At 43.0% G+C, this 16,182-nt stretch overlaps 1 protein-coding gene across 1 annotated transcript in view; it reads left to right on the forward strand.

The window, feature by feature from the left end:
* Positions 1-15,948, forward strand: part of Rdx (radixin) — a 64,177-nt gene extending 48,229 nt beyond the window's left edge. The window contains exons 15-16 of the mRNA XM_090319562.1: positions 11,129-11,226; positions 15,405-15,948. Of these exons, the coding sequence (XP_090175688.1) occupies positions 11,129-11,195 (67 nt within the window). The 3' untranslated portion in view covers positions 11,196-11,226; positions 15,405-15,948. The remainder of the gene's footprint in view (positions 1-11,128; positions 11,227-15,404) is intronic.
* The last annotated feature ends 234 nt before the right edge of the window (positions 15,949-16,182 follow it).

Below are 16,182 nucleotides of genomic sequence, written 5' to 3' on the forward strand. Positions count from 1 at the left end.
GTTTTTTCTATGTATGTGGTGCTGAGGAATTGAACCCAGGTCTTGGTGCATGCTAGGCAAGCATTATATCATTAGGCCAAACTCCCAGCTGGATTCCTTTTTTAAATCTTAATTGCCTTTTATGAATTTTACTTGTGATTTCCTCCCCCTCTCCTTTTTTTTATGTTTTGGTCAGAAGACGTTTATGGACAGGATTTCAAGCCCTGTGCCATGTCTGGAGAGACGGAAAGATGTGCTTTGTCCTTGGCAGGAAACAGTGGGTGGCTCCCCCCCAGCCGCTGGAACTCTGTGTCTGTGCTGTGAGGATGAGGCTGTTTCACTTCTTCGTATTGGAGTCTTAGTCATTCTCCATCTGCCCTTGATTCTCAGTGACCTTACCCAGTGCCATGTTGTACATGTCATCTGTGCACTGCAAACAGACTTTCAGCCCAAACTCCCTGGACGTTTCCACCTGTTCTCTCAGGAGACTTGCAGGCTCATAGGAAACCAAACTTCACATTTCCTTCCTTCAGCTTGCTTGGGTGTCAGTCTTCCCCTTCTTGGTTGATGAAGAGCAAGTTTATGCTTCCAGTTCATTCTGCCCAGGTAGCTCTTGGACTTCATGCACTTTCCTGTTGACTATAAGTGGACATCTCACTGGCTTCCTCGTAGGCCAGGCCAGCCAGACTAACTCCTCTTATCTCCGCAGGCAATCTTCACACGTTTTCTTGACTCCTTTGTCTTCTTGCCCTTATGTATGTTCCACCCCTGCTTACCACCCAGCATGCACAGCATTTGCCCTACTGTGTCTATTGTGCTTCCTTGCACTGGAATGTGAGCACCGCCCACGTGGGGATTTTCCTTTTTCCTCACTTTGCTCCATGCCCGAGCTGTGCCCAGTGCACCGTGGACGCTGAATGCTCCATGCATTATGGATGGATTCTGAGAACTCGGAAGGCCTCAGAATTGCAGTCCTCTTGCTTCTGCCTCTCAAGGGCTAGGATCCCAGGTGTGCAGCAGCAAGGCATGAGCTCTCCTAAATTGGGCTTAAAGCTATCTGGCTGGAACTAAGAGTAGAATCAGAGACTTGGGGTGTGGAGCACCTGGCCATTGGTACTGGAACGTGGCTCATTCAGAAGGTGGTACACTCCCGTGGCCAGGAAACCAGGAGAGGAAGCAGATGTGCACCTGTGATGTTTCTCTTTGGAATGCCGATGGAATGCCAGATGAAATTTCCCCAGAGGCAAAGTGGAAGGAGAGAAACTGGTTCATCTGGGTGAACCCCAGCTCAAAGCAGAGAACATTCAGGAAGGAGCAGCACACAAAACATTATCAGGCCAGGTGATTCGCCTGTGACCCCAGACAGCCACTGTCATGATGGCTGAAAGAATTGTCATATCACTTTATGTGGCCATTTCTCTGGCGAAGAACCCCACAACCTCCGTGTAATTTTTACGTAGGTGATGCGTTCGTGGGTGTGGTACTGGAGTATGAACTTCATCCTTGTTAAGCAGGTACTCTACTGCCTGAACCATGCCATGAACCCTTTTCCCTCAGCTTTCCTACTTATTGCTGATATGTGCTTTTTATCTGGTCAAGTCTGCACCTGAAATCCAATTTATATGACAAGTTTGTGTCACCATGCCCAGATCTTTTGTTGTTGTTGTTCATGCTGACCTGGAACTGTGATTCTCCCATCTCAGGCTCCTGTGTAGCTGGGATAACATGCTGGCACCATTGACTATTGGTTGAGATGGCATATGTTCCAAAATTTCTGCCAAGCCTGGCCTCAAACTGTGATCCTTCCAGTCTTTGCTTCTCAAGTAACTAGGTTACAGACATAAGCCACTAGCACCCTAGCAGAGGCCTCTGACACATTTAGAAATCTGGAATGAGCACTCTAGCATGAGCCCCACTCTGTACCCCTGGTCACAGGATTCTCTGTGGTAAACTAAGTCTTTTTTCTATATTTATCTTCAAGGGAAAACACTAGATGACTTGTGAATTTGGCACCTGAATGACCGAGTCCATTCAAACAACACATTTGAATGGGTTCATTAAACATTGATCTGTTCGTTAAATATTCATTCCACATTTATTAGATGTCTGAAGCAGGGCCCTGAGGATTCATGACTAAATAATCTAGAGGGGGAGGCAGATGAGTTAGGAAATAATTGTGTTGAGATGAGAAGATCGAGGCATGTGCAAAGAGCAGCCGTGCTGTAAATCTGACAAGGCTGAGCAGGTTAGTGCAGGCTCCAGCTTTAGGGCAGTGTTGCCCTCAATGCTGGTTTGCTCAGGGGCTCCAGAAACTGGCATCCTAGGCGTCATTTCCAAGGGCAAGTGAGGGCAGGGGTTGTAGTGGTAGGTCTGTCTGCCTTGTGCTACAGATCAGTTCCTTTATCACTGAGGCCTCAGAAGAGCTTAGGACGGATGTTCTGGGACTTAAAAGAGCTTGGGTGAAAGCCTTCCATACATTCATCCAAATATAGCCGTCCCTAGTACCCTGGGCATTCATCACTCAGGACATCGGAGTTGACTAAGCCCTCATCCTTATGTAGGAAAGACACAAGCCCGGTAAGCAGAAAAATCGAATAGTGAAAATGGCAGGATTACATGGAGCCATGTAAAATAGCCAATATCCAACCATCCTTGACACTTAGAAGCCATTTTATGTCCACTCACTAGCAAACCCAGGACTAAGGGGGAGATATGGCGATGATGGAAATCATGAATCAGAATGCCAGAAAAGCCCAGGCGGTGGCAGGTAGGCCACCACCTAAGGGAACACAGGGCTAGCTTCTCTCAAGGAGATCAGGATAGTGGGTACAGTCCGAAGAGGGGTACACAGTCCGCTAGGAGTTTCAAGTCCTGTCCTAAGAACCACGGCACTGACTAGAACACACAAACCCAGAACCTTCTCTCTTCCAAGTGAAGTATTTCAATATGCTCTTGTGCACCATTTGCAAAATTTTTGCTTTAACCTATTTCAGAAAGTCCAAGTTATGTTTGCTTGCCAGAAGAGCCCATTGGGCTAGCCACTGAGTGCATGCCTGTAATCCTAGTTATTCAGGAGGCTGAGATGAGGATCATGGTTCAAAGCCGGCCTGGGCAGGAAAGTCCATGAGACTCTTATCTCCAGTGAACCACCAGAAAACAGGAAGTGGCTAAAGTGGCAGAGTGCTAGCCTTGAGAAAAAGCAGCTCAGGGACAGTGCACAGGCTCAAGAGTTCAAGACCCCAGACTGGGGATGGGGCTGGGAGGAAAGAATGCCCACAGACACCAATTTTGGGGCTCTGCTGAAACATATTCCAGGCAGGGAAGGAACCTGCATGTGCCAAGATCTCGAAGCAGGAAAGGACTGAGCTTGGCCAAGCGAAAGAAAGACAGAGTAGTTTGTAAGATGAAGTTGGAAGGGGGCCAGACCACAAGTGGCTCACTTTCTAAGCTGGGGTAAGAAGCTTATAGGATCTAGGCCAGTTGTCTGTTGAGTGGTTTGGCCCTGGAGACAAATGAGTAGTAGTTTACTGCCAGAGTTAAAGCTAAGGAGAAATTCAATAAAAGTTTGAGGGGCTGGACCAGGAGTTTGGCCTAGTGTAAGAGTGCTTGCCTAGCATGCATGAAGACCTGGGGCTTGATTCCTCAGTATCACATATATAGAAAAATGCTGGAAATGGTGCTGTGGCTCAAGTGGTAGAGCTCAGCTTTGAGAAAGCCCAAGAACAGTGCTCAGGCCCCAAGTTCAAGGCCCAGGACTGGCAAAAAAAAAAAAAGTTTGAAGGGTTGATGAGCAGATTCAACAGAGCCAGGGCTCTCAGGCAACAGGCCCTAGAGGGGCCACAGCTGCCTGAAGAGAAAGACATCTTCCTCTAGTTCATAAGGAGTCCTTGAAGGCAGTTGTTCTAGTTATTATTTCATTTAAAGTTCAATAACTTGCCAGAGTAGCATATGCAATCGGAAGCGCTGTGTGTGTGTGTGTGTGTGTGTGTGTGTGTGTGCGCGTGCGCACACGCAAATGCATGCATCTGAGCCATTCCCCCTTAGGCAGAGCACTCAGCACTCCCACCTCCAGGCTAGGGTGAAGACGTCTTAGCTTCAAGTGTAGATAGGCAGTGGACTCTTGCAGGAGAGAGAAGCCATCCTTTCCTTTCTATTTGTTAAAGCACCCTCCCTCCAGTAAACAGCAGATCTGGGCTCAAAGAGATCTAGAGGAAAATGAAATTGGAGAAGTGAAGTTGGATGTAGAAGAAACAGGCTTTTACAGACATTCAATAGGTGTTGAATATTTCAGGCAGTCAGTGGGCCAAACTTCAGTGATATGAACTGAACCCAATCTGGAGAAAGTTCAAGAGGCAGAACAAGCATTGAGGGTAGAGAGCCAAGTGGGATGGCCTCCACCTGGAGGTCTGAGAAGTGAGACCAACATCCTGTGCTTGAGGCAGACCCATTGTTTTCCATAACCACCGGAGGGATAAACTGGAGCAGGAAAACGCTAAATTAGTTCTCAGAACTGAATGTGATTATTTCATTAAAATTTACCCGTCAGTTCTTTGTCACTTATTCGAGAGAAAGAGAGCAAGGAGAAAAACATTCTCCAGATGCTCTGTGGAATTATCTCATTTATTGATCAATAGAAAGGAGTCTGAATTTAACCTGTGGAATTAAAATGAAAATTACAGTAAGAGGGAAATGATAAGCACTGCAGTTGCTTTCAGATTTGTAGATTCAAGTGATCAAACTAGGGTAAGGATTGGCAAACTTTTCTTTTTGTTTAGTTTGAAGCAGAGTCTTCACTCCATAGCTCAGATTAGCCTCGAACTCCTAATCCTCCTGCCCCAGCTTCCTGACAGTTGGGATTACAGATTAGTACCACCATGTCTGGCTTGACATAGTACTTAGCTAGAGGTCCAGATATTATGTTTGGTAGCACCTTTCCATCCTCCCAAAAGTCTTTTGACTCATACATAATGTAAAAATGTTCTTAAATCACTGTCAGTTTTGAAGCAGGAGACTGGGTGTGATGCACAAGCTGGTTTGTTGATCCTTGAATTCATGGATTTCATGAAGAATCATGTTCCTGAAAGGGCCATGGCATTCCCACCTGCCCAGAGGTTTGGTGTGATCACACTAGGGTCTTCTATTTTTTTTTTGCCAGTCCTGGGCTTGAGCTCAGGGCCTGAGCACTGTCCTTGGACTTTCTCAAGGCTAGAGCTTTACCACTTGAGCCTCAGCACCACTTCCAGCTTTTTTCTATGTATGTGGTACTGAGGAATCGAACCGTGGTCTTCATGCATGCTAGGCAAGCACTCTACCACTAGGCCAAACTCCCAGCCCTAGGGTCTTCTATCTTAAGGAAAGCACTTTTTATTATTAGTTTACTTCATTGTTACTAGGGAGGTGAAGTGCAGAGGGATTACAATTACATGAGATAATTTACTCAGGTGATAAGTATATTTCCTTCTCTACAGTGTGTTCTGTTACTCTCTCCTAGTCTTTCCCTCCTGTCTCCACTCATGAGTGATATAGTTCATTTTTATCAGTGTCCAGTGAACTCCTCTGCTGCACTTTTTCACCCTTATCCCCTCGAGTTCTGAACCCTCTCCCCAGTGCTTTCAAAGGTGTACACTTGAATACACCATGAATACGTTAAAGAAGATAGAATCATCAAAAACTAAAAGCCATAATTTTAGAAAAGGAAGAAACATTTTTTTAAAAGGAGGTCTTGTTTCCATATCTTGGAGTTGGTTTCAGTATGCATCTTATTTTATATAACTATAATGAGGCACTTGGGCACTGCGCTTCTGTGTTTCCTAAGCGTATCCTCTTTTGGTCACCCTGAGTGTATCTGGAATACTGTATAACTTATCATATCCCAGTGTATTTTAGTCCCAATTTCCACGTCTCAGAGAGAACATGAGCAGTCAGTCTCTTTGATCTTTGTTTACCTCACTTCACATGATTTGTTCCAGTTCCATCCATTTTCCTGAAAATGACATCATTCTTTCTAATGGCTGTGTAAAATTCCATTGTGAATAGGTACTACATGTTTTGGTACTACATTCATCTATTGTGGAGCATCTGGGCTGTGTCCACCTCTTGGCTATTGTGACTAGTGTGACAATGAACATGGATGTGCAGGTGCCCTCGTTTCCTGGATCGTGATACTTAGGGTAGATGCCCAGGAGTGGTATGGTGGGGTCCTAGAGAAGGTGTATGTGTAGCTTTTGGAGGACCCTCCAGATTGGTGTACATTGCCAACAACAGTACAGTAGGGTTCCTATCCCTCCACATCTCCGCCTAGCATTTGTTGTTTGGTCACTCTTACTGAGGTGAAATGGGATCTCAAAGTTATTCTGATTTGCACTAAGAAAAGGATTTTTATTACACTTTGCAAACCTTGCGGTGGTGGCTCCAATCAGCAGGCAGCAGAAGCACACCAAGGAGAAGTTTCTCCTTGGGTAAGTGTTCCCCAAGCCCAGCAGATTTGCGGTTGGATTTAGACCACATGAGTTTGGCCAGTGCTGAGGGGGGGGGGGGCTGGGGCAATAGGGAGGAGAGGGTGGGAACAGGGCTGCCTCTTTCCCTCATGTCCTTGGTGTACCCATTGACTTTTCTGCATGGATGGCTTCTTTGAGACTTTACCACAAATTCTGAATGGTTCAAAGACCAAAGCTAATTAGAACTAAAGTCTTCACCTCCCTTTCTATAGCAGTATCCCCTCCCCTCCCATCACCTTCAGTTTTAAGCACTTAAATTAGAGATTGCTTTACAGCAGTATTAGAGAAAAGAGATGTACTGAGAAGAAATAGAGAAAAAAGTATGTATGCATGCATGCATGTATGTATGTATGTATGTATGTATGTATGTATGTATGTATGATTCCTCTTACACCACCACCCTTGGTTGTATTAGTCTATTTCCAAAGTGGTCTCATTTCCACCCTGCACACAGTCCCCCTCACAGTCTCATGACTAATGCTATTGTCACTTCCTTTTCACTTTGAATATGCTCCGCTCTCTCCATTTCCTTGGTGGACTTTTAGATTATTTTGAGTTCTACTAGAATTTTATAAGCAATATAGCCATCAATTATTCTTGTGTTTGCTTTGTGTCTTCTAATAAACATTAGCAATAATATCCCAATAGCAAGACCCAGGCAGGATCCATTACAGGATAAGGATGCATTTTTCAGTTCTACTAAGTAACCAAAAAATTGTTTACAGAGCTCATTGCCTGAGTCATGTAACTGTAACCTCTATAATAATAAAATATTTCAAAAATAAAAAAAAATTGTTTACAGAGAAACAATCTGGTCACATATTTACCATGCTTTTTTTTTGGCCAGAAATATCTTCATTTCTGCCATTTTGATAGGTTAACATGCTTGATTTTATTTCACTTTATTTTGTGCTGGTCCTGGGGCTTGAACTCAGGTCCTTAGATGCTGTTCCTGAGCTGCTTTTCCTCAATACTAGCACTTTTTAAAAATAATTCAGTGGAGGGCCTGGAGTTTGGCCTTGTGGTAGAGTGTTTGCCTAGCATGCACGAATAGCCAGGTTCTCAGGACCACATACATAGAAAAAGTTGGGAGTGGTGCTGTGGTTCAAGTAGTGGAACTCTAGAGCCTTGAAGAAAGCCCAAGGAGAGTGCTCAGGCCCTGAGTTCAAGGCCCAGGACTGGCAAAAAGATAGTTTAGTGGAGGTGAGAGTTATAGCATTTCCCTATCTGGCTTTGAACCATGAGCCTCAGATCTTAGTCTCCTCAGTAGTTACCACCACTTGGCTCTTGGCTCTTTAGACATTTTAGTAAGCAGATACTTCCTCCCTTATCTTGTCTTTTCATGATTTTTTTAGGGGGGGTTAAAGATCATAAATGAAACTTTTATTAGAGCTTAATTTATTAATCTATGCATATGATTTATAGTAATTTCCCGTGTTTGCCTTATTTAATAAATTCCTTACTCCTGAGGGCCATATAGATACTCTATATTTTCATCTAAAAATGCTGGGATTTTCTTTCCCTCTAAAAGTTTATTTATTTATTTTTTTGCCAGTCCTGGGCTTGAGCTCAGGGCCTGAGCACTGTCCTTGGATTTTCTCAAGGCTAGAGCTCCACCACTTGAGCCTCAGCACCACTTCTGGCCTTTTTCTATGTATGTGGTACTGAGGAATTGAACCTGGGGCTTCATGCATGCTAGGCAAGCACTTTAACCACTAGGCCAAACTCCTGGCCCCAAAGTTTATCTATTTCTTAACATTTAAATCTTTAGTCAATCTAGAATGAACTTTTATGTGTGATATGGATTATTGATCCCATTTTCTTTTTTTTCTGTATGGTGACTAGTTGTTTTCACAGTCATTCCAGATTGATTTGCCATTTTTTTCCAGGTCTCTCACTTGTGGTCTGTGCCATTGCTTAGTGTTTTGAATATCAGGTCAGTACCAACCTGTCCTAATTACTAAAGCCTTAGTGTTTCACAAATCTTGATGTCTGGTTTCATAGACATCATGATTGTATTCCTTTTTTCTCATTTATGAATGTCTTTTGGTAAAGTTGTTAAGATACTTGCAGTAAGATCATGTTTCTTTTGTTAAGAGTTATTACTCAGGGCGGGGAGTTTGGCCTAGTGGTTAAAGTGCTTGCCTAGCACGGATGAAGACCCGGGTTCGATTCCTCGGTACCATATATAGAAAAAAGCCAGAAGTGGTGCTGAGGCTCAAGTGGTAGAGCTCTAGCCTTGAGAAAGTCCAAGGACAGTGCTCAGGCCCTGAGCTCAAGCCCAGGACTGGCAAAAAAAAAAAAAAAAAAAAAAAAAGAGTTATTACTCAGAATCTTGTGTTCTGCTATCACTTTAAGAGTTACATTTGGAAGTATCTGTGGCTACTGTAAAGAAATGAAATCTCTTTTTTTTTTAATTACCTGAAGAGAACTCTGTTGAATTCTTATTGTTCCTAATGATTTACAAATTCTTTTGCACTTTCTACAAAGTAATATGCAGATGATGTCAGTCTTCTCAATATTGAGAAATTTTTATTCTTTTTCTTACTGAACTGAGCGTCCAGCCTGGAATATAGTATCTCCTTTATGATTTAGAGGCAATGTGTGTCCCACCTTTAGTATTTTATCATTAGATAGGTTTGCTCTAGACATTTACTAGACTAATGAAACATCCTTTTAGACCCATATCTGTATTTTTCTAAGAGGTTTTGAAAATAAGAAAGGTTTAAAGGTTTTTAAATGCAATTTGTGTGTGTGGTGAGATAATTGTGTGTACATGCTTTAAAAGTGATTTTGTGAACCTACAGAACTAGGCAAACAGATTTTCTTGTGTGAAACCAAGTTCGTTTTTCTAGCATAAGCTAATATGGCAAAGCCTATGGCTTGGCTGTTCATAAATCCCGAGCCTCCTGAGCCACCAGCACTGAACACTATCCTGTTCTTCATACGAGCATCCCCTGCTTCTTCAAGGTAGTTTAAGTTCATGGCACCACCTGGTGGCAAGCTTTAGAAGTTTGTCTTAGTTCATCTCTTCCTTTCTGTCCTTTGGGGAAATAGGTACATACTATTTCCTTTGTGGTCACCGCTGTCTCCCTTCATTCTTTTATTTCTTGTTCCTTTCATTGATTCAGCTCTTTTTCCTCCCATTCTCCCTTCTCTTACACTTCTGAATTTTCTCAGGATATCCATGAAGAGTATTCTCTTTTTCTTCTGCTGCTCTTTTTCTCTCTTTGTCCCTTTCCAAGTCTAAATATCTTTCAATTATGGCTGACTGTTGATTATGAAACTGGTGACCACATGGAAAAAATACAACTATACACTATAGAATATTTTATCGGATAAAAGTTCCATGTCTGCTAGCCTTTAAGGTCTTTAAAAATACTTAAAACTCCCCTCAAAAAGTTCCATTACTATCAACCATCTTCTAATTAAATCTGCCCCCTTTAACACATTCAAATATTGAAGGAAAATTATCGAACTTCATAAATCTTACTGTCTCTTTTCTCTTTTGTTACTACTAGCTTTGACAAACTTGGGATTGCAAAGACTCAGGTCTTCGTTATGGGTTAAACAACAAGTACAAGACACTGCTTATCCATTTCCATGGAAACGATCCACCAACCAAAGGTGGTTTTTTGATCCATAACCCATTTAGGAGACAGAGAAACTACCAGGAAGTATTCCTAATGGCTTGATCCGCTATTACAGGAAGTACTGTAAGCAACATCCTCCCTTATCTGTGAAGTGACCCACAAAAACACTCAGCTTGTTTAGCAAGCCCTTTGTGGAGTTTTGTTTATGATATCTCTAATGGCTATCTCTAAGAATGGCAGCTCTGGAAACAAGACTAGAGAAAAGTAAGACAGAAAATGTTGCCATGACAGCGTGGCTCCTGGGGAGGCCATGTATATTACCATTTCATTTGCATCCCAGTCTTGCAGTAGGAAGTTATAGTATATTTGACATTTTTAGATAAGGCATATTGAGAATTAGCTTATGCTAAGATAGGAACGATTGACAAAGTCTCAGATCCATTAAATTAAGACCTGAAATGAAACAGTGCCTAGATTAATAATCAAGGGAGAACTTGAAATCATAGATAAAACAAAATCTCCTAGCCCACTGATGAAGATGTGGCGTTTATGGCTCTGAGACTCTTTATTCCCATGAAACTAATGTATTAGTATGAGTAGCTACAACAATTAAGAGAATTCTGACATCTATATCAAAGGGAGGCTTACTCTTATTTCTACATTTTTATATTGGAGTTTCAAGGGTAATTTCTTTTTTTTGCCAGTCCTAGGGGCTTGAACTCAGGGCCTGGGCACTGTCCTTAGACACTTTTTGCTCCAGGCTAATGCTCTGCCACTTGAGCCACAGAGCCACTTATGGCTTCTTCTGTGTATGTGGTACTGAATAATCAAACCCAGGGCTTTGTGCATGCTTGGCACGCACTCTACTACTAGGCCATACTCCCGGCCTCAAAGGTAAACTTTTAAAATTAAAAATATGAAGAAGGAAATTAGTTTGGCAATCAACTTATCTGACTGGCATCCCAAAATACCAAGTAAGCAGTCCTCTCTCCCCACACCTGGTTTCCTTCCATGTGCTTGGCTAAACGGTTTCTAACCTCTTCATGTCTCTTTTGAAAGGTGGGGACCCAAGCTGTATGCCTTGTTCCAGATGCGCTCTTGCCAAAGCAGTATAAAGCAAATGTAAGAGTTCCTCCGAAGGTTCTGGCACTCCTGAGGTAAGTACAGCGGGGAACTGCAGTCGGAACTTATCCGTTTCCCATGCCCCTGCCCCCTGCTCACCACCTGCCAAGGCCTTCAGGGAATGTCCCTGTCAGAAGAGCTGACCCACAATCATCTCCACCATTACAGCAACTGGTTCCACTTCATATGTGTTCCATCTTCTAATGTGTGGATCTGCCTAGCATTTTGAGATCCCATGTGCAACATTAGAACTTAGAGGAAGAGGCAACAGGTATAGATAGAGTGATATATAGATATCTGTCAATATCTACAGATCTACCTGGATCTATCTATCTATCTATCTAAATATAGATAAGACAGGAGTTCTGTGGGAAGATTTGCCTTTATAAAAATATAAGCATGGGGCCGGGAGTTTGGCCTAGTGGTTAAAGTGCTTGCCTAGTATGCACGAAGACCCGGGTTCAATTCCTCTGTACCACATACATAGAAAAAGCCAGAAATGGTGGTGAGGCTCAAGCGGTAGAGCTCTAGCTTTGAGAAAGTCCAAGGACAGTGCTCAGGCCCTGAGCTCAAGCCCAGGACTGGCAAAAAAAAATATAAGCTATTCATCTATATCTAATAATGATGTAATGATGTGCTATAGGTTTTTCTGGTGGCTGGGGGAGTTGATATAATTGCTATTATTAGGGCTTGAACTCAGTTCCTAGGCACTAACCCTTAGCTTTTTCACTCAAGGTTTGGCACTCCACCATCAAGCCACACCTCCAACTTCCAGCTGTTTGCTGGTTAATTGGAGAAGAGAGTCCCATAGTCTTTTCTGCTCAGGCTAGCTATGAACCTTGCACCTCAGACCTCAGCCCCTAAATGTAAAAGGTGGGACAGTTTTCTTATGACTCCTCCCCACCCAATTCTTTTTATACTTACATGTTGAATAGACAAATTAAAGAACTAACTCATACTAATTTAGGTTAAGTATGTACTCACTTCAAATTGTCAACATTTTCACATCTTTTTTTTTTTTTGTCAGTTGTGTGGCTTGAACTCAGGGCTTGGGCTCTGTCCCTGAGCAATTTTGCTCAAGGTTAGTGCTGTACCACTTAAAGCCACAGTGCCACTTCTGGATTTTGAGTGGCTAATTGAAAATAAGAATCTCAAGGGGACTTTTCTGCCAGGCTGGCTTTGAACTGTGATCTTCAGACCTCAGCCTCTTCAGCAGCTATGCTTACAGGTGTGAGCCTAGGAGCACTTCCTGATACAAGTTTGTCTAGAAATTACTTAATTCTCTGGCACAGACTATTTTGACCCCATTTCTAAATAAAACCACACAAGGTAGTTTATCTTGTTCATGAATAATCTTTCAGTTCCCCCAACTTACTGATTAGGCCCAAGTTTTATAAACCTGAGCTGAGCTAAATGTGGATGCATTTTATGTGGGGGGAGGGGGTTGTTCTTGAGCCTTAAACTATTCCTTAACGTTTTCCACTCAAGGTTGGTGTTCTACCATTTGAACCATACCTCCATTTCCAGCTTTTTACTAGCAAACTGGAGTAACTGGAGATGAGAATCTCTCAGATCTGTCTACCTAAGCTGGCTTTGAACCACAATCCTTAGATCTCAGTCTCCTGAGTTGCTAGGATTACAGGTGTGAGTGGATGCATTTAAAGGTAATACTTAAAAAGTTGTGGACTTGAGTCTCCATTATAATAATAATATAGTTTAGAATCTTTTCAGGTGCCAGAAAGTATCAGACATAAAAAAGTAAGGAGACAGCCAACCAACTGGGAAAGGCATTTACCAATAATACATCAGACAAATGCTTAATATCCAGTATCTACTGGGAACTCAAGAAACTAATCCCCCCCAAACCCAGCAAATCATTCACTAAATGGGCAAGGGAACTAACGAGAGACTTATCAAAAGAAGAGGTTAAAATGGCAGAAAAGCATATGAGAAAATGCTCATCATCCATGGTCATAAAGGAAATGCAAATAAAAACAACCCTAAGATACCACCTTACCCCAACAAGAATGGCCAAGATTTTGAACTCAGTCAATGACAGTTGCTGGCAGGGTTGTGGAGAAAAAGGAACCCTACTGCATTGCTGGTAGGATTGTAAACTAGTTCAGCCACTCTGGAAAGCAGTGTGGAGATTTCTTAAAGAACTGAAAATTGACCTTCCCTACAATCCCGCCGTACCACTCCTGGGCATCTATCCTTAACATCATAACCCAAGATATGATAAGGACACCTGCTCAGCTATGTTCATCTCTGCACTATTCACAATAGCCAGGTGATGGAAACAATCCAGATGCCCTACTGCAGATGAATGGATACGGAAAATGTGGTATATATACACAATGGAATTCTACATAACCAACAGACAAGATAAAATGATGGCATTTGCAGGGAAGTGGATGAATCTAGAGCGAATCATGTTGAGTGAGACAAGTCAAGACCTAAGGAACAAAAGGCGCATGGTATCCTTAATATGTGGCTAATAGTACAAGAGCGAGGACTCAATATTTGCATACCCAATGCTATGGACATGGGACTGGAAATATAAACACAACTACATAGACATAAAAATTTATGATTCTATAGACATAATGTTTTATTACATATGACACACAAACTCTCAGCCTAATGTTAATTATATTCTAAAATCTAAGTGTCAGTGATTGCATATAGAGAATGCTTCTTGAATACTTGTTGGTTAAACATGTCATTTAAAATATGATGTAAAAATCAATGTTAATAAATTCTTTAATAAAAAAACAAGTAGGGAAACTTTAGAAGCAACTTCCTTCTTCAACTTTGAGTTGTACTTTGCTGTGAAATGCGGCTAAGGTCATGCTAACATCCTCTCTACATCTCTTGACACCAGCAAAATACTCCCATTGTTTCAGGATGTACTAGGAAGGTGTTGACTCTCCCATCTTCGTTGCTGTCACTCACTGTGAAAGGATGCAGCTAGTTCTGAATTCCTACAACCCAGCTGCTGGTCCTATTCCTGGGATTTGAATCCAAACTTGGGAGCGACAATCTTGGCCGTAAACCCATTCTAAATGTTCCATAGGTTGCTACAAGCTTCTCCTTAGCTATTCATCTTTAAGTCATCTCATTTATTCTATTTTGGGCTGGTTATTAAAGAAAAAGGCCCCAAATCAAACTCCCCCTGATGCTTTTCCATCTTCCTTCATGCTCTTGCTTTGTTAGGGTGAATCATCGGAGTCTGACTCTGAGCTGTTGTCAGTAGGAAGACTGTTTCTGCATGACTCACCAGCCGAGTCAAGCTCCAAATGACAGAGATTTCTGAATTATCCAGAGATGAATTTATGAAGGCAGTAAGGGAGTTGGCAGTTGCCATATCCTTCAGCCTGAAAATGTCACCTATTTCTCAGTCTTGGAAGAACTGTCGGTTCTCTCCAGAGTTGATTATACTGCTGACCTAGGGGAAAAATACAGGGACTTGTGCATTGGCATCTGGTTCTTCTGCCATCCTCAGGCCTTCACAGCCCTGTCTGTTTTAGAGCAGGGCTGGCAGATGCTGAAGGGACGACATTAGAGGTGACACCCAAGGCTCAGATAGGATATAACTGACTGGCTCCTTTCACTCAAGAATCCTAGAACCAGATTGCCTGCACCTTACTCATCAGCTCCAAGGCCTGGTAGAGTCTGGGTCGCAGACTATAGGCTTCTTGCTCTTTACCTTCAGACCTCATCTGGCTTGACTTTAACCTACAAGGTCAAGTTCCACCTGACCTGGAGGGGGTTCTCTCTCCTCGGTTCCTGAACATGTGGAGAGACATGAGGTGGGTATAAATAAGAAGCTGGTACGAATAAGATCACTTCGTGCACTGGGCTGCTCAACTATTCCCTCAGGCATCATATCCCAAAGGTTCGGGACCATGCCATGAAACGAAGGTATGGACGCTCTAACCTCATGTCCACATCTGGAGTCTGGACTGAATGCTAGACTCCTTGTGGGGCCTCCAATTATCCTTTCTGGGCTAAGGCCCCAGGGCAGCAGCGTTTGTGGAATCCCCTGGATTCCTGGCACATCATTCTCTCCTCATTCCCCATGCACAGATGCCCAGTTATTGCCCAGAAGATGGAAAAGGTATTCCGGCTCATACATGTTAAATCCTTGCTCCGACAGGGCCTAGGTGGTATTTTCTTCTTGACTGACTTTGTTGCCTTTCTGTGCCTTCAGGCAGGTTCCTGGCAGCTGACACGTGGCAAGCTCGAGGACTAAGAAACACAGGACAATGCTGGTGTTGGGAGGGTGTCCGCCCTACAAAGCCTGCACCCTCAGCTGGAGACGGCCTCCTTTCACCAGGGCTTTTCTCACTTCTGCCTGCTGTTGGTTTCCTCTTTCTGGCTCTTCTCTCTTTTCCAACCCCTCCCCATAACCTTTCCTAGGAAAGCAGACCAGGACATGGGCTTTTGTGTTGCCCCCTACAGACCTATGCCAGCACCCACCTCTCTCTCTTCAACACCCCATCTTTCACACAGCAGCCTGAAGGCAATGGCTTCTGAGAACTCCTTTTCTGCATGACTCGCTTGTAAAGAGGAATCTCTGGAGAGCATTTTCACACGTTTTCCATTAAAAAAAAAAAGTATGAGACTTATTTTTGACTTTGAACTGAGAGCAAAGTCAGTGGTGGCTGCTCTGTTTCCTGCACCACTCCTGTGGAATCTGCAGAACTTGATGCAATGTATCCCTTCCTGTCCAGGCTGTTTGTATAATTGTATATAAATGTAGCAATAAACATATTCTAAGTCAACCCTAGCCTCATTTTCCACTTCCTTTTGTATCCTGGTTGCTGGTGGAGACCATCACATTTTTGATGTGAACAATCCCCATTTTAAGTTCGCTGATCACACCAGGAGTGACTTTAAAGGGAGCCAATGGTTAGAGGAACAGAGGAGGAGGCTCCTCCCATGGAGAAGGCGGGACAGGAAGCAGCATTAGTAATTCAGGAGATGGC

The sequence above is a fragment of the Megascapheus bottae genome, chromosome 27 (genome assembly GCF_031878675.1).
Source record: "Megascapheus bottae isolate mThoBot1 chromosome 27, mThoBot2.hap1, whole genome shotgun sequence".
In the NCBI taxonomy this organism is placed as follows: Eukaryota; Metazoa; Chordata; class Mammalia; order Rodentia; family Geomyidae; genus Megascapheus; species Megascapheus bottae.